The sequence below is a fragment of the Neodiprion virginianus genome, chromosome 2, assembly GCF_021901495.1.
Source record: "Neodiprion virginianus isolate iyNeoVirg1 chromosome 2, iyNeoVirg1.1, whole genome shotgun sequence".
Lineage (NCBI taxonomy): Eukaryota > Metazoa > Arthropoda > Insecta > Hymenoptera > Diprionidae > Neodiprion > Neodiprion virginianus.
Genome location: NC_060878.1, coordinates 15374149 through 15394788, shown reverse-complemented (window position 1 = coordinate 15394788; position 20640 = coordinate 15374149). Strand labels below are relative to the sequence as shown.

The 20640-nt window shown below is 38.2% G+C and overlaps 4 protein-coding genes and 1 long non-coding RNA gene across 7 annotated transcripts; 3 read left to right on the top strand and 2 right to left on the bottom strand.

The window, feature by feature from the left end:
• Window positions 1-677: 677 nt before the first annotated feature.
• Window positions 678-13764, bottom strand: LOC124296914 (uncharacterized). The gene is made up of 10 exons (XM_046747347.1): window positions 13635-13764; window positions 13022-13191; window positions 12794-12911; window positions 12574-12641; window positions 12317-12401; window positions 12153-12205; window positions 11917-12025; window positions 11425-11480; window positions 11221-11301; window positions 678-872 (listed from the first exon to the last, which is right to left on the bottom strand). The coding sequence occupies exons 1-10, from the start codon at window positions 13750-13752 to the stop codon at window positions 678-680; spliced, it is 1053 nt and encodes a 350-aa protein (XP_046603303.1). The 5' UTR covers window positions 13753-13764.
• Window positions 2157-2742, top strand: LOC124297254 (uncharacterized). Its single transcript, XR_006906560.1, has 3 exons — window positions 2157-2327; window positions 2427-2497; window positions 2577-2742. It is a non-coding gene; the product is annotated as an uncharacterized LOC124297254 (long non-coding RNA).
• Window positions 4269-5434, top strand: LOC124297251 (flexible cuticle protein 12-like). Its single transcript, XM_046748080.1, has 2 exons — window positions 4269-4420; window positions 5079-5434. Exons 1-2 carry the CDS (start codon window positions 4412-4414, stop codon window positions 5385-5387), a joined length of 318 nt encoding a protein of 105 aa, XP_046604036.1. The 5' UTR covers window positions 4269-4411; the 3' UTR covers window positions 5388-5434.
• A 131-nt stretch (window positions 13765-13895) lies between the features above and the next one.
• On the bottom strand, window positions 13896-16527 carry LOC124297247 (guanine nucleotide-binding protein subunit beta-like). Its single transcript, XM_046748071.1, has 9 exons — window positions 16089-16527; window positions 15910-15974; window positions 15571-15825; window positions 15278-15458; window positions 14967-15073; window positions 14764-14907; window positions 14620-14700; window positions 14315-14545; window positions 13896-14239 (listed from the first exon to the last, which is right to left on the bottom strand). The coding sequence occupies exons 1-9, from the start codon at window positions 16162-16164 to the stop codon at window positions 14129-14131; spliced, it is 1251 nt and encodes a 416-aa protein (XP_046604027.1). The 5' UTR covers window positions 16165-16527; the 3' UTR covers window positions 13896-14128.
• A 172-nt stretch (window positions 16528-16699) lies between these two features.
• Window positions 16700-20432, top strand: LOC124297246 (acetylcholine receptor subunit alpha-like 2). 3 transcript variants are annotated; one of them, XM_046748067.1, is made up of 9 exons: window positions 16700-16849; window positions 17599-17759; window positions 17856-17900; window positions 17978-18087; window positions 18169-18385; window positions 18452-18620; window positions 18674-18826; window positions 19593-19762; window positions 19837-20432. In XM_046748067.1, the coding sequence occupies exons 1-9, from the start codon at window positions 16750-16752 to the stop codon at window positions 20077-20079; spliced, it is 1368 nt and encodes a 455-aa protein (XP_046604023.1). In that variant the 5' UTR covers window positions 16700-16749; the 3' UTR covers window positions 20080-20432. The 3 variants fall into 3 exon arrangements, with proteins under 3 accessions (XP_046604023.1, XP_046604024.1, XP_046604025.1); XM_046748068.1 differs by having other exon boundaries at window positions 16703-16849; window positions 17611-17759; XM_046748069.1 differs by having other exon boundaries at window positions 16708-16849; window positions 17629-17759.
• The last annotated feature ends 208 nt before the right edge of the window (window positions 20433-20640 follow it).

Below are 20640 nucleotides of genomic sequence, written 5' to 3'. Positions count from 1 at the left end.
ATACTCGACTTGCGTGGAATGGGCTATAAATCTCAGTACAAACTGCGGGAGGCGACGCGACGTCTTTCAGCAAATTGTGAAAGTGTAATCTGCAGTTGGATCTTTCCGTACCACGCATGGACCAAAATATACATAGTTAAAAGGATGATAATTTATGTCCTGGTCAATTTTAAAAGTCTTGAAAAAGGTTAACATAAATACCGTGAATTTAATGCACAAGGCTTCACAGGTAATTCGATACATGTACCCAATGAATGAGCGAATTGTACGCTAAAAGAATGGCTAATTTTGAGGCCCTTGGATTCGGCAAAAGTATGTCACGTTGTCGCTGGAGCTAATGAAAAGTAAAAATATGCGCTCGACACCTGCGCAAATATCGGGAATATTAGATCAGGATCCTCGAGGACACTTCCTTCGCAGCACGCGATATCGCGGAAATATTGCGGAGACGTAATTTTGCAAGTTTTCCCACATTTCACATACAATGCAGTAACGTAACTTTGCAAAGTTTTAACGTACCGCAGATACATTGAACCAACGTAACTTTACAAATTTGAACATGTTTCAGTAACGTTACAGCAGCTTGTCTTTGAAATGTTTAAAATAATGTTCATATTTCTGCAATGTTACAAGTACAGTTTATTCGTCTCATCTTAACGCATACTTCGACACCTACTTCAGCCATTGAATAGTCTGCATGATGTGGAAAGAGAGACGAACAGCACCGTTTGCGCAAGGACGTCAGGCCCAGCAAAATGGGCCTTTGGACTTACGTTGCAAGGCACGAGATATTCCTCAGGCACATCTTCAAATGGCAAGGTCATATTCGACGTTATGTCAGCTGGATTTCTTCGCTCCTGCACGAAGCCAGTCTAAAATTAAATGTCAGAATCAATTAAAACGTTGATTTCTGCCCATTCGCTCGCAGACGAGCATTTGTTCTCTTTTTGAAATATCTTATTTCAATTAAAAAGCCTTCGCAAGATCGACATCGAAAATGTTGTGTGACTTTCAAGCAATTCAGAAATTCCAAGAGCATGCGGTAACGACTCTGTATATTGTTTAAAATATTCCGCAATTTATTTATCATACATTCAACGTATCATTATATTTCTCTGCATGCTTCGGGATTCAGCAAACACGTGTGATTGATACCGCACATCGATCATTCAATTACCATTCATATTATTTCCGTTAATTAAGGTATAATAATCAAGACAGAAACCGGTTAACTTTGCTGCATTTCTATCTCTCAAATGCATCTGAGTACATCCGCAATTTGTCACTGGCACTTTTTTGACAGCTACACCGTACAAAAAGAATAAGAAACGAATGTATTGAGTATTCTAAAACTCAGCTTCGATCTACTGTATTCATTCTAATATAATTCTGAATAACACACATTTTTTTCACGAACCACGAATCAGCTCAGGAAATTAAAATATTTATATGGAAGACGGAATATTTTATTTCTCGAGTAAGCAACACTGATCATAAAATTTTATTTATTCTCCGTAACTGATTTTGGGAAAAAATCGGCAAAATAAAATCGTTGTATTATGCAATCACCATCGCTCGTTATTTTATATAATAAGTAAGAAAATATATGTGTTACAACGCTGTCATTTATGTCACATCAATTTAATATCGAGATACAGCGGTGATTATTTTGCCGTATGAGTCTATTTCGCTTAGGCAAAAATTACCACATTTTGTGTCAAATTTTACCTCGCAAAGTAAAAGCCTTTTGGGATCTTTTCAGATCTACGTAACAGATCGACAGCCAATTTGCAATATAGTAAAAATTTTCTGCTAGTCATATCTATTCAATTTCGCAATTATAGTCATGAACGTAGATTTACAATGCATATCTGCTCGATTGGAATGAATTTCGTTACTGCAGGCCAAAGTTGAAATAAATCTTGCCTAATTATTCAATTTCTATTTGTAAAGTTTAATACTTAATACTGTCCTACATTTCGATAATATATTACAAGTATGAAGAACCATACGAGAAAATTACTCAACTCTCAATTATTTCGTTCAGAATTCATGGAAAATTGTTAAAAAAATGTGAATTAATTCAGGCAGTGTGATTGACTAGCATTACTGCATCACAGGCTCATAAATTTTCCTCACCTTTTCGAGCGAGTGGATTTTTTTCTTTCTACATCTGCCGGCAGAGTTGGTGTCATCTATTGCCGCGTTCAGTTTCGCAATGGATTTAGTTGCCTGCTGAAAGGTCGCCGAGTCACATTTACAGGTGACCTCAGCAGCTACTCTGGGGAAAAGTAAAGTCCACGTATCTTAGGAACACAACCGCTTGAGTAAGTGGACAGAAACCAATTGATAAGTGGTTGGAAAAATGCAGCTTTATTTTTGTTTTTTTTTTTTTATTCCACCTAAACGTGTTAATTGAATTTCAGATTACGAAGATATGAACGAAGTTTCGATTCGAGAAATATTCCAAGCATTCGGGAACTCAGCATTCTGAAAGGTAAATGAAAACGATGCCGACCATGCAGACCAGTCGAAATTCACCACGTGACGAGTTTTAAATTGAATTTTTCTTCCAGATACGTATAATCGATTCCGTTGCAGGGATCGTGTAATGTTATTTACATACCCGCATCAGTTGGCAACGGCATTTCAAATGGGAAGGAACGTCGTTAGAAAAAAAAAGTTATAATCTTTTTTTTTTTAATTTGTGATGACCCTGCTCTCTGCGTCTAAAATAAACCCGAACGTAACGGATCGTTGACTTTTAATTTAATGGAAGTATACCGGGGTTAAAAAGTACAACTGTCATCGATGATTGAAATATTACTGAAATTGCTTAACTTTGCAAAGTTTGAAATATTCTGGATAAATTTCGCAATATTTCTGTAATGCACTGAGAGAAATTTTTAGTTCCGGTTACCGCTCAGTCCTTAACTATTATCATTTTTTACCACAATCGAAAAATACAGTTATAGGTACAAAATGAAAATTAGTTTCGTAGCTGTTACCGGAAAATCTAGTATCCGTTACTATTCTTTCTCATTACGATCACTGTTACTATATTTTCTTGTAACTGTTGCGAAAATTTAATGCTTGTGCAACGATAAATTGACGTTAAAGCCTTATTTAACTAAAAAAGTAGAGTAAACCTCGAAAACTGATTTTGCGTTGCAATAACCAAAAAAGGATCGACCGAACAGTTTTTTTTCACTATACCTGTTTTACTGAATTTTTCTAGTTACTATAACAAATGAAATTTTTCTCAATGTGGTGGGAAATTTTCAATACAATTATTACACATGTTTATAATATTTCGACCTTCAATAGGAAATTGGAATATTACCGCACTATATTGGCATTGTTTAGAGTCCGTGCATAAAATTGCAATATTTCTATAACGCGACAGCTGGAATTGATGAATAAAGTAATATGACAGTAATTTTTCTACAATATCGCGGGCTAAGAGTCTAATAAAATTTTAATGGATACTGTCAAGAGCTATCCTTTTAACATGAAAATTAGCACGACAGTATCGTTGGTTTGAAACGGAGAACTGCTAAACACGTTCCTAGAATATACAGACTCGAATAATTCCTTATGCATGAACCGATCGCCAGACTTGTAGGAAGCTCTTTTATCTCGGTGACCGTGTAGGCTGAAATTGCCTGCAGCTCGAGAAGAAGATTTTCTCTGGTATGCAAACATTTCATCAATAATTATCATAATCTACGTGTACGTTTATATAACTGGACTTTCTTCTGTGTTAGCGTATATTCGTTTAATGATTATGTTACCAAGAGAGATCGTTCGATGTCGCGGTGATGTCGAGTGGCTCAGTTAATTCACCAATACTCTCAACGCATTTTGTAATTAGTGAACACACGCCTCTAATTGAATGAAATATCAAATGGTTAACCTTCGTTGATAATTTCCAATCCGGTCAAGTAATCGGCATGAACTTTGAGCAGAAAAATAAAATCTTCGGATAGAATTTTTCAACTCCTACTAAATCATAATCATGAGAAATGTCTGTAACAAATTATTTACGATTGTTTGATTTGGTATTCTTCCATTGCTATGAAGTGATAAAATACCAATCGATCGAGACGACCAAATAATTTAATAGCTGAACGATCAATGGTGCAAATTTCTATGTCCCCGAATATTATTGCAGCGTAACGGTAATCGGCGGGTATCAGGAAGCCCAGAAGTCTTCTTTATAGGAAGTGTAAATGTATGTTTCGAAATTTTATTGCACCACGAGCAGGCAAAGCCCGGAGGTTGCTACCGATCGTCAAAAAGTGGGGACAAGATTTTGGGTCCGCTACGAGTATAAATAATCGGTAAGGAGGATTTGTCTTCACAGTCTGATCGCAGATCACAAGACACAGTCCCAAATACTACCGACAACATGAAGATGGTGCGTTCAGTAATCGTTATTCACATACATAAATATAACCAAAATCGAGCTCTTCGTCAATTGGTTCAAGCTAGTTCCAACAGACTTCAAACCGATCATATTTCTACAAAATCTGCAAATATCTGCAAAATCTTATTGACGATAAAATTTTTACTTATTAACAACTGTTCGAGTTGATTCAATAACGCAAAAGTAAAGACCAGTAAAAAGATTTAATCGGTACCGCAGACTTGTTCATTAAAGTAATTCATTTGGAGATACAAGAAGCTAATCAAAGTGATAAAACGAGCTATGAAGTCTAATTTGACAAACAATTATTCCTTGTGTGAAAAACATTTGGAACTACTTTTTAATAAAATTCTCACAGATTATACAAATGCTAATCAACCGATTATCAAAGCATTTATTTTTGTACGAAGACACAAGCATTAATTTCTCGATCGGACTTCTAAAAACATTCTCTCTGAAATTGTTCGAATAACGTAAAAGCGATCATAAAAAGTTCGCTGTAGTAGTGATCAAAATTGTAAAAAAGACGTGTCCGAATTATTTTAAATCCATGTTCGATATTGCCGGAAAATCATTTTTCACTCTGGATCCATGAAACTCCAACGTGGTGGTAACGATTGGCAATAATCGGTTTCGTTTCGCCTTTCAGATCATCGCTTTCGCCGCCCTTGTGGCCGTTGCTACGAGCGCTGCAATCGACGGACCCAATGTCCAGGTGGTGGCCGAAGAACTCGCGGACAACACCGGGTTCTCAGACTACAAATACGGCTACCAACTGTCGAACGGCGCAACCAAACAGGAGTCCGCCCAGCTTGTGAACCCCGGCACCGACGACCAGCACTACAACGTCGCTGGTAGCTTTTCTTACGTCGACCCGGCGACCAACGTGCAGTACACCGTCAGGTACACCGCTGACAAGGACGGATTCCACCCCGTAGGCGATCACATCCCAGCCTAATTTTTCGCGATGTAAACAACAATAAAGACATGCGCAACATTTGAAAATCGATTCTGGTCATTTCGACTTCCCGCTTCTCTGTTTTCAGAAAAAAGAAAAACGAGAACAAGGCAAATGGTTATTGCAACAATCCCGAACACGGAAAGTCGAGTTTTCACTAGATCTCCACGTTTTGGGGTATGGAGAATCAGCTTCGACGGTTTTTATGTAGACGTCAGAGTTTTTCTGTGATTGGTTACCTGTCAGACGATACATCTGGGAAATGATTTTGGTTTCAGTCGACGCGACTCTCGTCGACCTAAAACTGATTTCGAGTAGAGTGTGGATCTGATCGGTTCGGTGATGTTCAAAGTTATTCCTGTAACAAAATTGACAAAAAAAAAAATTCAAATGATAGTGTCTCGAGGACGAATCAATGGATTTTCAACCAATTGGTCTCTGTCGATGCGGCTGATCTTAACTCACAACTGGTAACAATTTGGGCTGATGGGTGAACTATTACTCAAGCTATTGCGAATGGAAACATTTTAAGATGATCTCATATGATGATATCTCGAGAATGGTTCGAAGGATTTTGATGGTTTTTGTCTCTGAGTGACAGAGTTTTTTTAAGTTAGAACTGGTCAGATTTTGGATCGAGTTAAAGGTTCAATGGTATAATAGTTATTCAGGAAATTGATGAAAAATTTAACTGATGCAATATCTCGACATTGTTTCAACGGATCTTTATGATTTTGGTCTGAATTGATACGGGTCTTTTTATATTATCATCTATTCAATTATTGGATTTGAACGGTTCAACAGTTTTTCGCTTTAAAAAAATCCAGAAGAATATTTTATTCACTAACGTTTTCTGAGGTCGAAATACATCCAAGCAGGCAGTTCGTAGGCTAGTTTCATTGATCCTTTAATCGATGAGCAATAGTTGACAGCTGTCACGTTTGTTGCATTTGTCACAGGTTTTTGAAATCTCTGATAGAGAGTTTAATGGTAGATTTGCAGAATTCAAAAGGGCGAATCCACTAGACGACGATTATAAAAATGAAAAATCTAAAAATTTAGTCGAACTATACGAAAATCGATATCTATCCCGAGGATTTTTCGGTCACTGATCGATAATTTCGATTAAAATTTGCGAAATCTGATCGAACTTGCAATTTTTAACAAATATACTTATACCGCCATTTTAAATATTGGTATTCTAAAGTGGATATTTGAAATCAGTGAACCAAAAAACTTTGAGGTACCATATATCGTAGATAATTCCATAAAAATCGCGTATATTTAAAGCCCATCATTGATCTATTTCTCATAAGAGTTGGTCGTAAAATTTCAGACTTCGCAATATCTGTCTCGATCCACGTTCGCGAGATTTTCAACAGCTGAATGCCACTCGATACCGTATTCCGATAATCTTTTTTACGGGCACGTATAATTTGAACAATCTCATTTGCACTCGGTTTGCGTACAAATTTCAAATTTCAACCAAAGACGAGTCAATTTCGTGGACTGAACGTTGATCGTAAGTATTTCTGATCCATGTTACTAGTTAGTATTCGGTATTCGAAAATCACCGATACGTCTACACATAGAATAGGCGTTATATAATCGACGATTAAAGCAAGAGAGTTATTGAAATGCACCATGGCCTTGACAACGGTGCACTTTATCACGCAATCGGTTTGCTTTACGACGATCAGTCACGTTTGAATGGCTCCTGGTTAGAAAGATGCACGTTTTGACTAAACACAGCCCACGCGTTTGGCCAAGCGATTAATGGGACGAATTAGATCTCAAGTTTCATCATTTTCTTCGTAAGGTTCAAGAGCATCTCATTCGTAAATATTTCACGAATACAACTATCGGAATTTCATGATCGCGACGATCAGCGAATTTATAGATGCTTGTTTGTGGACTAATTCATAATGTAACTTTAATTTTTAATAAACTATACTGAAATTCGAAGTCCTAATGATTTGACAAACGGGGTCAGTTCATTGAATTATTAGTTTTATACGGAAAACATGGGGTGCGAATTTGGCGGACATCATAAAAACAACAGCGGTGAATTCCTTCAGCTGCTTTTAACCCTCACGCTGCACACCGGGGTCAAAATGACCCCGCGGCACGTGTACCGTAAATTCCACGTGAAAAATATCGAAAACACTCTGACTTGATCGAAGAAAAATAATGTAATATCGCAAAAAACATTAATTCATTCTCTTTCCAAAAATGCAACTTCGCTCACTCAAATAAATACTTATTTTTTATCGCGCAGTACCTCGATATTCTTTCCTTAAATATCCGTGACTTGAGAGTTACTCAGTAAATTTTCAGCTCAAAATATTGAAATTTCGATCAGTCATGATTTTTTCAGTAGAATCATCCGTTTTCCGGTATTTTGTTGCAGTATGAATTTCGTTTCATATTCAAAATACGATTTTTCTGAAGATAAATAATTTTCCTTGAAATATAATAGTTGATATCCCAGAATTTTTTCACAACTATTTCAATCGATATCTCTGTTTCTGCGCAATGATTTTTCTGTGGGGTCTCCAGTGACCCCGGTGTGACATCAGTGCAGCTTAAGGGTTAATAAACTAAAACTCTCGTTCATTCCAGTCAGTATGACACCTATAATGTTGGGTGAAGTGCTTCGATTTCATGAATCATTCAATGTTTGCCGAACTGAAACGGTTTAAGTTGTAAGTTAGTCGCTAAGTGCGAAATTTACATAGTATGAGAGTGTTAACGATTTTAATGGACTTGAGTAAAGTTCACAAGTTGGTCCAGGGCATCACGATTTTAACGGTAACAGGAATATGGAGGAGAAAGTAGATTTAAGCTTTTAGAAAGTAGGTGCTGCAAATCGTTTTTCCGCCCAATGCTAGATCGTCCGATTCATATGGTAAACTATTTTGTCCTGACACTGATGAGGCTTTTTTTTTATATCCATAGATAATGTCCGGAATAGACGATTACGACTTTGGTACGCATTCTCCGGCAGTCAGGCTAAGGCGAGAGTTTAACAAGGCCAAGATCCCTGGATCCAAAAATGCGATCCTTGCCGTCGAAGGTAACTTTTTTCACGTTGACCCTGAGTCGTTGATTGAAAAAATAATAAGTTTGGAATGTTGGTTTATGGTAATTTTTTATATTCAATCGGAATTTACTTTACGCTTGCAATTACGTTGTACAGTTCCCTGTGACATTTTGAAATGTCGTAACTCGTAAGTCTCCTCATAATCAAAAATAACAACGACCATTTCGATCGTGTATCGGACGATGGCTGTGACTGTTTAAACTTTGAAAAGACATGCATCATTGCGATTCTGAAAGCTTCGAGTAGTTTGCTTCTCACCGCTACACATTTCACGTAGCTTCTTGACCTTTCTGGTGTTTCTTAAACACATATTATATGTATATGAGGCATTCCACTAAAAACCGATTTGCGTCTGACCCTCGTTACTGGCGATTTGTTTTATTTTTAAGTATGGTGTAGAATTTACAGAGAGAACATCTTTCACTGAGTCTTAGATTGATTGGTCCATAGAATTCATTTTACCGCTACCAAAAACATGAAAACCCAATTATAGAATCGATAGCCCCAATCGATAAACTTCAAATTTTTCTCGTAAATTTTTTATTAAAAAACAAATATTCAGACCAGGCTGGAAGTGGGCAAACTTTTGGTTTAGAAGCTACAGGCAAAACAATTGATTAAAAAGTAACAAAAATCGAATCAAGTATAAAATTTAAAAAATACACGTTTATCTTGTATTCTAAAATTTTAGACCAAAATGGAAATTGAATAAAATATAAACTGCTATTTTTTTATGACAAAAATTTGAAGCTAATCGATTGGAGCTATCGTATTCGATAATTGAGTTCTCATGTTTTTGGGAGCAGTAAAATGAATTCTGTAGACCAATCAACCTCAAACTCGGTGAAAGATGTTCTTTTTGCATATTCTACAACGTCCTAAAATTTAAAAAAATCGCCGACGGTGAGGATAAAACGTAAGTCGGTTTGGGGTGGAATGCCACATGTATAATTATGTAATACTTCTAAGCTAGGCTGATTATCATAAATTACGTACACGTGTGTATAATGTAATACTGTGATCAGTTGAAAGTCGAGCTGGAGTATGGATGTAACTGGAAGTATTATTGGAATCCTTGGATTATTTATCTCTTATGCTGATGCAATTTTCGTGGATAATAGCAGTTGCGTAATTCATAACTCGAAGACCGTAAGAGAAGATTTCGATATTTACACTTAGTTGTACTATGGATTACCTGTAGTTACACCGTGTAAGTCAATCCTCAAGGACACCTTACGTAGTATTGAAGCTTGACCTGACTGTCACTAAGTGACGGAGTTTAAATGGTGAAAAATCCTATGCGTACCAATTCTGCTTCGGAGCTTACGGTTATCTCAAACCTTTCTTTACCCATCTCATAAGAAATGATGACAAATTGGATCGTCGGAAATACGCAAAAAAAAAATTTCTCCGTATGTTGGTTATAACTTTGCAGTAATCGATTGAAGTGACTTGGGAGCATTTATTATTTCCACAAAAATATGTCAACCTACCACCTACATAAATTCATTCTATCGTTTTTTTTCATAATTCGTCGAAATCGGATTAGAAATCCAAATTAGTTCTGACCATTTGTTTTTCCTATTTTTATAGCCCAATAAATTATCGTCTTAAAATCGATTTGCATGATACGTCTAACACTAATTCGACCTTCGGGAACTCGAATAAAACGTCTATATCACCGTACGGTCGACAGCGTGGAAGAACGACGAAATTTCCCAATTTTTTGGTTCTATCTTTCGTGTCATAACAAACTTGTGAGAGCTCTCTTCCGCTAATCCTACACTCAGAATCCTACAAAAACGTCTATAACATAGGAGGGCCTACATATGGCTAGAAAGAAAAGAGAAAATTCTCTCGCTTATCGAATGTGTCTCTCAAATGCGTATTTTAATCGACTTGAGACTCTTCTCGCTCGTTTTCCTAATCAAAATTACCCAGACATGGTGTATGAAATAGTTGATATCAGCATATATATTTTAATTTTTTAATACTTATTGTTAGTTGAAAATCAAAAGCCGTGATCAGAGCATATCATGGGGTTTTATCAAGTGTTATGTGTAAATATACCGTGTATTTAATAGTATATAGCATTATCAGAGTTCCACGCTCCTTAGCAAAATATAAACACATCCTAAAGGGTCAGTTATTAATTGAAAAAATCTGTTATCTGTTTTATTGTTCCAGATAAGCTTACAGTTCTTGAATGTTGAGCGATCCGGTAAAATTTTGAGCTGACATATTTTAATTTCGTCAATTTTGATGAAATATCTGATTAATCCCATTTAGTTTGGCATGACTTATCTTGTCTTGCGTTGATTCTGCAAAACAAAAGCGCGAATTTTTACGAAACTCAAACAATTATTGTTGGTTCGTAAATGACAATAAATTCAATTCTGTTAGTACGTAAGGGATCAAACTTAAAAATTGACTGGTTCTAAATAGCCGACTAAACGTTCGATTCTATCTTCGCAATTCAGCGTGAAATGTATCGAAATAAATAATAATAATAATAATAATAATTACAGACCAGCTCGGTTAGATAAACCTGCTACCATATTATCGCTAATCCGGGTTTGAAATATACTATTTATATAGTCGTATGGAGTCGTATTGGCCTCATTGATATTGGCAGTCAAACAGTTCTCTGAACCGTTCGCTTCTAACTACCGACAGATAGTAAGACAGCAAGAAATGCAAGTATAACAGAAGTACTGTAAGTTTACTGACAGTTCGAAGAGTTGCAGCTGGCCTTCCGGATAAATGCGATGGCGACTTTGGCAACGAGTCGATCTTTTTTACCGTTTCAGACTGTACAAAAGATTTCAGAGGATTATATTATAAAGTAATATGATCAGAACAAAGTTTTGAGGATTACTTTCCACGAATTAATGCTAATTAATAACACTAAATGGTTAATGTAACGTAATGTACCTTTAAATTCTGCGTTGCTAACGTTTTTGGAACGCTTGATCGACTCAGAGATGTTGCTGAAACGGAATCTACGTTTCACTGCATGCAATATTGTGGAAATATTTCTAGAATATTAATATTTTCCAATGACAGCTCCAAGAATCATTGCAACAATGTTTCTTTTTGCATATGCAGAAGAGCAAAAAGCAAAATGTTTCGTGCTGGGTACGTGCAACATTTTGGACACGTTGCTGCAATTTTCCTGAAACACTTCGTAATGTATCTGAAAGATTTTTAAAATTGTAAAATTACGTTACCGCAATGTTTCAGGAATGTTACACCTGAAATTTTTCAATGTTTGCCAAGTAGCGTTACTGCAATGCTTCTGTGATTTCCCGCAATTTATTCGTAATATTGCGAACATGCAAAATTACGTTGTTGCAATGTTTCTGCGTGAAAGTACGCTGTGTAGTTCTAAGATCTATTCCTCTGTAGTTAAGTTTCTGTTCTCACACAAATGGCAACAGGAGAATCCGATGTTATCCTTAGGAATGATTGGCTTTCGAGGTTGTGTTGGGTTGTGTTTTGGTCTTCGAATATTGCTAATTCCGATGTCTGGCAACTGAAAAATATTGCGAGTATAAGCTTTAACGGTAATTAAGCAGTAACAGAGCAAAAAGCATTCAATGTTTTCAAGTAACTGATAATTAGTTACCAGAGAATCGGTATAAAAATGAAAACTTTCGTACCGTCGATTTAAACCGCATTTTTCCACTCGGTACAACACGTTTCTCAGATTCCCCTGTAAACAATTACGAATCAATGACGATTTCTGGGTGTTCGATAAAAAAAATCGCCACCAAGCCTCATCAGAGAGATATCATAAAAATACTTTCTGGACTGCGATAATTACTGAAAAAGTCTACATTGCCTTTGGTCATCGTTGACTTGACTCCTTCAATCTTTGACCTGCCACCTGTGTTCGAACGACTTCGAATCTATTTGGTAACAAAGTAACGACAGTCAGTTAGAAATAAGTACCAATAGCTACCGCATTTGTGCTACGTATGTAAACGCAGTAAAATTTTCTAAAACTATAAATCTGCGTGTGAAGAAGAACTCTTTTGAACGCGAGACGTTTGCGCCCAGTTAGCAAAAACATACACACACCTTGTGTCGTGTCACCTGGCAGCCGTCTTCACCAGCTCGTAATCGGACTTGTGCAATTGCCACGTCTTCTGTGTGTCGATTATACGTGTGATTAATCTCAATTTCACCAAAACCAAGCTTCAATCATTTGTGTGAATCATTACGCATTGTTAATTGGACAGAAAATACTTAGTTGCAGACTAAAACCACACAACTCTTCTTTTATAAATAAAATAGTTACTGCTTATGTGTCGACAGGAATTTTCTAAATTTTCCTCAGGATCGACGCGCCTGCCTCTTCTGGTTATCTTCGTACTCGTGGGATGTGCTTTTTGTTTCTGTGGTGAAAGCGTAACGTCCTGTGCGAAAAAATGTCACAGGTAAATCAGAAGTTAAATTGAAGCTTGCGATAAAGATACCACGAAAGAGCGATGAAAAATCGTTATCCTTATAAAAACAACCGTCTCACGTTGAATTTGGCATAAGTTTCCTCAGATGAGTCGTACTCCGATACTTCCGGAATATCCCGAAGCCTCATGGCTTCAATACTGGGCAGACAGGCTATTCCAAGGTTGTCTTTGGGTCCTGGATATCTTCGTCTTAGTCCCGTTAATTGCTCTGCATCTGTCGGTCCGTTCTCTGAAATAAAGATTTCCAAAGAATCAAGTTTCAAAATGCAGCCAACATCGCAGAAACATTTCGACGATATTTCGACATTATAGTTGCAGCTGCAAAGTTGTAGAAATATTGTAGCAATATTTCAGTTCTCTGATTGCGCCAGAACTTTTACACGTGGCTGCAATATATTACGCTTAGAAACAAGGCACAATGCTTCTGGAATATTTCAAACATTGCAAGTTTACGTTGCTGCAATATATTTGCTTTGTCCAATACTTGAAACTTTCCAAAATTCAATGCTGCAATGTTCAAAAAATATTTCAAACCTTGCAAAGTTACGTAATTACTGCAACGCTTTGGCAAGATTTTGTGCTGTGTGTGATGTGAGGTGCGGATACACGAAATGATTTCATCTAATGTATAAAACGATTTTGATTACTCAGTGAAGAGTAAAGGCATTTTACCTGCAGAAAACGTGCAAGAGACCCCAATATTGTCCCGGGGCTGACAAATGCCGCTTCTGAAGTGCACGCGTTTGGAACATTCGATGTCATCTGGCAGCGCCTTTGCATTTCTCACCATTGTGCAAAGAACTTAGCGCTGCACTAGCTGAATCTCACAACTGACGACTTCTGCCACTTTGACGTTGGTGATCGATCAGGATGAGAAGATATTTTCTCTGGAAAATTCTCTTTGACAAAAGTTCTGAAATGAAGTGTGCCGGTCATTGAAACAGAATTGACGTAAAGTTGTAACACTGAAGTACCGCGATTAATCGAAACATTTTGAAACAGATTTGTGCCAATTATGAGCGTGGCTAATCCTAAACTTTTTCGAATAAATCACGAAGAATTATCACACTGGTAATGGTAATTTATTAAAAAAATAGCGCCACCTTTCGTGCCAAATACTCGATGAAATACATTAACTATTCGAGTCGAAATATTATTTATCCTGGTCAACTGTAGTCAGCAAGTCGTATCACAGATTCCATGCCACCGAAGACAATTGCCGACCGATTGCTGTCCAAGGCTACGATTGCTTTATTTACGTGAAAAGATCCCATTACCTGGATGAGAGCAAAAGAAGAATTGCCAAATAGGTTATATGTACTGAGGTTAAGAAAACGAGCAATCAGTGCTACCTTTTTATCTCTAAGGCTGATAACTTCCACGGCACTGGTTCCGGAACCACCGCATAAAACAGTATCACCGTATGGATCGCCGTCGAAGAATTGCACCGTGTAGAGAAACTCGCCGTCAAGTGTTGTCGGTCGGTTTTGAGGACTAACCGTCTCTATCAACTTGCCACTCGTCATGTCCCACAGTTGAAGACTGCCGCTGACTACCCAAGAACCAGTGAGAATCCTAGAATCCTATTTGGCGAAATGAGAAACAGAAAAACATTACGGATTCACTGATTGTGAGTGGAAATAGTGGCGAAACTTACTCTGGCGTCTATGGCATCTCCGCAGATATGAGGTCCTTTTATTACCCTAACAGATCCCAGGCTTGCTCTGGTGTCCCAAATCTAAGGGCCAATCAGTGTGAAAATGATGTGCGATGAGACGTAAATTCACCCCTTAATGATTACCCTGACAGTATCGTCCCAGCCACCGCTGATGAATACATTTTCTTGCCCGTGGTGAAACCTCACAGCGAACACTCTCATTCTGTGATATTTGTTCACCTTGTCCTCTAACACGTCCGCCGCATTTTTTCTGTAGTTCGATATCATCTGGAATAAATTTGAGGTCCGTAACTTCAGGACCTTAGGAAATTGACGTTATAAATCACCTTTGTTGTTTCGATGTCGTATAGTCTTATCGCGGCATCCTTACCAGCTGATACCAAGTGTTCACCGGTAATGTTCACGTCGATTGTGTTTATCTCGTTTTTTGGTTCTGGTGAAATAAATAGAAACGGTGATCTCGATGATTCTCGAACAGTTGTATCATAGCTAGTGAATACGAAATATTGCAGTAATATCGCACGATGTGACTGAAAGACTTCTAACTTTGCAAAGTTAATTACAAACATTGGAAAATTATGTTGCTGCAATGTTTCAGTAATGTTGCGCGGTGTATAATACCCAAGGTTTCTCTGACCTACGATAAATCGAGAGAACTCATAGGTGTTAGTAGTGCAGGCAAATATGTTGCCGCATGCACTGGACGCGTAAAATATTTCTGTCCGCGACGGATTGAATCGACAACACATCACAGGGAATGATGATTCCATACTGCTACGAAGTGTCGCTTTAAGATCACCAGTTTCGCCATTTCGAACCTGCGGACGCAGAAAATAACGGCTAATTTTTTTGCTGACACATCAAGACGTCTGAACTCTTCAGGATGCTTTCCGTTTTCACGATCTAATCGACACTTGTAGCCATTATTACCTGGATGCCACCGGTGCCGAAAGACGCCGCGAAGACTTCACCGTTGGGAGAGAATCGCGCGCTGTAAAGGCCGTTGAAGGTTTCCGGAAACTTGACCTCGTTGGTTATTCGGCATCGATTCTTCGATTGGGAAACACTGATTCTTGTCTTTTGGAGCCAGGTGTGTCGCCGCTGAAACTCAGCTGCGGTTATTCTCCGGTCGGTGTAAAAATTAGGCTGCTTCACAATGGAGACGCCCTTCGCTCGTTGTTTGTCCTATCCAAAATTGAAAACAACCCAGCATTACGCACCTTAACGTGCCGGCGAATGAAGCAAGTGAGTAAGTCATAATTCTATTACCTTAGCGTCGCTGGGCTCAACCGTACTCGTCGTTTGACCCTTTGAAGTCTTCCGCGTCTGGGCGGCTGAGGTTCATGGAAATGGTAAAAAAGGTCATGGCACAACAAATTTACACATGGTCCCAACGTAACCTGCTAAACCAGATTCCATAACCGCTGAAAAAACCGAGTGCATCATACCCACTTCAGCAACTGGGATCTTGCCATCTTTATGGTGATGATGTTTGTGCTGTTTTCCAGTTGAAGCATCACCCATTTTCCTCCGAAATTCTTTTACAACAACTTTTGTACCGACTTTAGGTTAACGCGGGAAAAACAACAGGAAATGCTAGCCCGTTATTAAAGTCATACAAACAGCTTTGATGACCATAGGGAAATTCGTGTGCGCTCAAAACGTGCTTTATAAAACACCTGACGTCAATCAAGGCTGCCTTATCACGCTCGAGGCTCAAAGTCAATCGCTATTGTTGTCCTATGTTCCAAAATGAGTTTTTGCAGTTCACATGGAGTAAGTTTGTGTGGATGAGCACATTTCTGTTTCCATTTACGGTGAATGACAAAATTTTTCACATTAGGCGTACGCTTCAGTTTGAACTATTTTTTCATTTTTCTGATTGTGACTCTGATCACGAACTTACGCTCTGATTCCACAATCAATTTTTTACAGACGCAATTGAAATGGTTGTCGACGTGCCAAACGGCTAATGCCAGCTTGCGAGAGCGAGAAACAGATAGATGCAGAGAGAGACAGAGAGATTGGTCAGCGTATCGTACATGTCTGTTAGCAGAACGACAACTAGATGAAAGAACAGTCTAATGACATCGGGCCGACGGTGCAGTCATGACTGAAAGTCTTGAACGCATCAGCTTGCGAACCAGGATTCTGGTACTGTATGGAGTATTCAATTTTCTACCTCTCCAACAATGCAGCAATGTCAAACGTGAGTCCTCTGATCTAAAAAAACTCGCTTTATACTTCCCGGCTTCAATGGGACCAAGCTTTGAGTTATTTTATCCCACTCCAATGGCTGAAGCATTTTTCAATGTAAATTCTTTCAAATACAATGATAGAAAACACTGAAACCGAAGTATTTCATAAGAATCAAATGCACGACAGTTGAAACCCCGTAATAAGTTTCTAAAATTTTAATATTAACCGTTTATTCTTATATTAGGCCGTTTGTTCTATACTGCGATTTCAAACTTGTATCAATTCCTCCCTGCGGCTGGATATTTGATCGTGATATTTTTGTTTTCTACTTTGGTAACCCACTTGCACACTGTCAAGAGAGTCGTAGATATTGCAATTTAGCTTTGATGATGGCCACTTTGGTCGAGCGAAACGGTCTCTTGTCCTCCAACGAGTTAGCCGACCAGCGATTATCCATTCAAGTGTTCCAATCAAAATAAAGTTGTCTGACAAGGTATTTGTGTTTAAACTCGCGGGAACTTTTTCCATTTGAATCACAGAATAAAGTGCGTATCAGTTATTGGTTTCGAACATTGATAATTATAACTTTGTGATAACTGATTAGAATTAATTTGAATATGTACCTAATCGAGTTGTCCGCTCTTGAACTTACAATTAAATATCATTAGCAAGTAGCAAGAACGAAGTTGATAGTCGAACACAATAAATTATGACAATTATTAACAACTCATCGCACGAAAAATCCTAACATGCAACAAGTAACGGTGACAGATGTGCCCGGAAAGCCAGTGTGGAACGAGACGTGGACAGATCACTTGAGGAAAGACCTCCTGCTGAACTATGACAAGTTCGCAAGACCAGCTCAGCACTTCAACACAACGACAGTGACAATTGATATCACAATTCGTCATGTGACCATTGTAAGCTTGTTCTACCAAATAGCAATACCCTTGGCTGGAATTCGGCTATTTAAATTAGCCAATTGTTGTCAAACCGTTGATTTTGTCTCGTTACAGGAAGACCTGAAGTCAATGATGACTGTGTACGCTTGGGTAAAAATGGTACGTTTCACTTCGGTTAGATTCTTCTTCCTCAAATAAAGCTTTTACGCTTGTTCTAAGTGGTTCAACACTTTCAGTCCTGGATTGACGAGAAGCTTAAATGGAATGCTTCGCACTACGGTGGTTTGACGCACCTTCATCTCGGCGATCATGAAGTCTGGCAGCCGGATATTGTTCTCTACAACAGGTACATGCTATTACTATTACATGATTGAAAGCATCAGCTGCAGTCAATTCATCCATACCAGCCACTCCATTTGTTTTCCAGTGCGGCTGGTAGTACAATTGACCATTACGGAAACACGCACTGCATAGTGAGCGGGGATGGAACTGTGCTCTGGGTTCCTCCGTCGCAATTCATGGTCTTCTGCGACCTCGACCTCCGCTTTTGGCCATTCGACACTCAAGTTTGTTTTCTGAGACTCGGTTCCTGGACATTCGACGGTGAACAGATCGACCTACAATTTTCAGAGGCCGAGAATCAGGTTGGGAAACAGAATTCAGAATTCACGTTAATAATGGTAGTTTCTGATGAAATCCTTCTGCCATAGCCCGACCTTCTGACACACAACTCCGAGTGGCTACTCAAAGGTTTGACCCGTGAACGTAACGTCGCCCACTATCCATGCTGCCCTGAAGCCTATATCGATGTAACTTACAATCTCACCATGCAGAGACAATCCCCGAACTACGCGGCCATCGTCATGACTCCAGCGACTGGTAAGCTCACGTTTGTACCCTTTGCTTCAGTCATTGAGTCGTTCATTTTACAGCCATTGTGTTCCTGACGTTGGTCATCTTTTGGTTGCCGCCTCAGTCTGAGGACAGAATCACGGTCGCGGCTTGCACGATGGTTCTGATATCTTTGTTCCTGATCTATTTTAACCAGAAGTTACCAGCGACTGCTCACCACACGCCTCTAATCTGTGAGTGTATTAATTCTGAGGGCAAAACCGTTACTGATAAAATTCCAACTTTGGTGATTAACCTTCGAAGATTAATGATACACCCTCGAAATTCTTAACTGTGAAGACACTGTTCGAAGAATTGAATAAATTATGATAGTGAATGGGAATAAAACAATATCCCTACGAGGTATTAAAAATGAATTCATGCAAATACGAATAACACAAGTTGCAATATGACAACAGTTTGAGAAACGGTGTTATAATTACAATGTTCAAAATGATTATTAAACTCTGGTGTTTTTCACCCAACACCAATATTTGTGGGCTATTTTGTGCACCATAAAGACCTCCAGAGAACGTCTGATAAAATGTTTACAAACAGTCATCCGAAACACGAGATTTCAACAGTTTTAAACGTTCAGATAATCAAATATTCTCTTGAATTGTTGATGACCGTAGCTTGTGTTATTCAAATTTGCTCAGAATGATTTGTATTACAAAATAAGGATGAGGTTTCACTTCGGTTCACTATCACTGGCGTAAATAATATTTCCCTTTTCCCAACGTTTGTTTTTGACTTTGGTTCGGCCCTCAACCTTGAGAAGAAACCCTGAACGTTTTAAAGTTCACGCGCAAGTTGGGGGCGCGGTTTGGATAGCTGTAAACTTACCCCAAAGTTGAGGGTGAATTTGCGTTTTTCCGTAAGGGAATACTACGATCCGAAATTAGTATCTCAAACTGAGATACAAGTCAACCAACCTAACCATTTCGAATTCCTCCATAGTGCATTTCTACAACTGTAGCCTGTACTTGGTTAGTATATCACTGATAATCTCGGTGACGGTGATTAATATGTCGAAGAGGTCAAACGCGAGACGGCTGCCCTGGAGAGTGAAGCAGTTCCTGGTAGGTCAGTTGGGGAAAATTCTTTGGCTCGATGAGATGGTCCAATTGGTGAGCGAGGTGTAATATTTACTGCAAGCAAAATTCTCAAAATGGACAGTAAATTTATAACTTTAAAATGACAGGTTAAAGTACAGAGAGCGAATCCTGGCGAGGAGATGCGAGAAGGCAACGTAACCGATGGGAATCAATCAATTCCCGGAACACTCGGCACTTCCAGTCTGAACGATGGCGACCGCCAGAATATCCTCACTCCACCGAAATCCTCTCAACTTGAGTGGACTCTGGCTGCCATGGTGCTCGATCGAATTGCCTTTTTGCTATACTGCTTTGTCTTTGTCATTCTCGCAATACGTTGCTCGGTGTAAGGAAAAAATCTTAGTTTTCTACCGAAAAAAAAAAAAAAAAAAAACCAAGCCATAACAACAATAATAATAATAATGTGTTGGTCGTTTGACTTCTTTTTCTTCGTTTTCTTCCGATTGCTGGAGAAACTTATTCATAGGAATAGTCATAACTGATTATTATTGTATATGAGTGTAGATTACGTGTTATAATATAAATGTTCCTTCTGGATTATTATGGCTTTCCGGAAAATGCTTTATGATTACTAGAAAACACTTTATACATTATGAAATATATTTTTACATCATCGTAAATTAAGCAAAGTTATAAACTATACAGGATATAATTAATTAAATAAAATTTATTTTCTTATTGATTGGTTTTTTGTTTCGTTTTTTCTCTCTCTAATATTGCACAGCTGCTCAAAATACGGTATAACGTTAAAAAGCGTATAAATGGCTAGAGATAAAATTATAAACAGATAATCAAATGAAATGAAGATGCGATGTGAAAATTAGGATCTTCGCAATCTAAGTTTTTTGATGAAGCGAAACATTTTATCGAGTGTATACAAGAATCTCATT

Coding starts and splice junctions, on each gene's coding strand:
- LOC124296914 (XM_046747347.1), bottom strand. CDS start 13,752: ATGGTGAGAAATGCAAAGGCGCTGCCAGATGACATCGAATGTTCCAAA. Junction 11,302..11,424: donor TAGCAACGCAGAATTTAAAG/GTACATTACGTT, acceptor TCTTTTGTACAG/TCTGAAACGGTAAAAAAGAT. Junction 873..11,220: donor CAGCTGCAACTCTTCGAACT/GTCAGTAAACTT, acceptor ATTTAATTTTAG/ACTGGCTTCGTGCAGGAGCG.
- LOC124297247 (XM_046748071.1), bottom strand. CDS start 16,164: ATGGGTGATGCTTCAACTGGAAAACAGCACAAACATCATCACCATAAA. Junction 15,459..15,570: donor TCGGCACCGGTGGCATCCAG/GTAATAATGGCT, acceptor CTGCGTCCGCAG/GTTCGAAATGGCGAAACTGG. Junction 14,908..14,966: donor ACGACATCGAAACAACAAAG/GTGATTTATAAC, acceptor AATTTATTCCAG/ATGATATCGAACTACAGAAA.
- LOC124297246 (XM_046748067.1), top strand. CDS start 16,750: ATGACTGAAAGTCTTGAACGCATCAGCTTGCGAACCAGGATTCTGGTA. Junction 17,901..17,977: donor TGTACGCTTGGGTAAAAATG/GTACGTTTCACT, acceptor CAACACTTTCAG/TCCTGGATTGACGAGAAGCT. Junction 18,386..18,451: donor TTTCAGAGGCCGAGAATCAG/GTTGGGAAACAG, acceptor CTTCTGCCATAG/CCCGACCTTCTGACACACAA.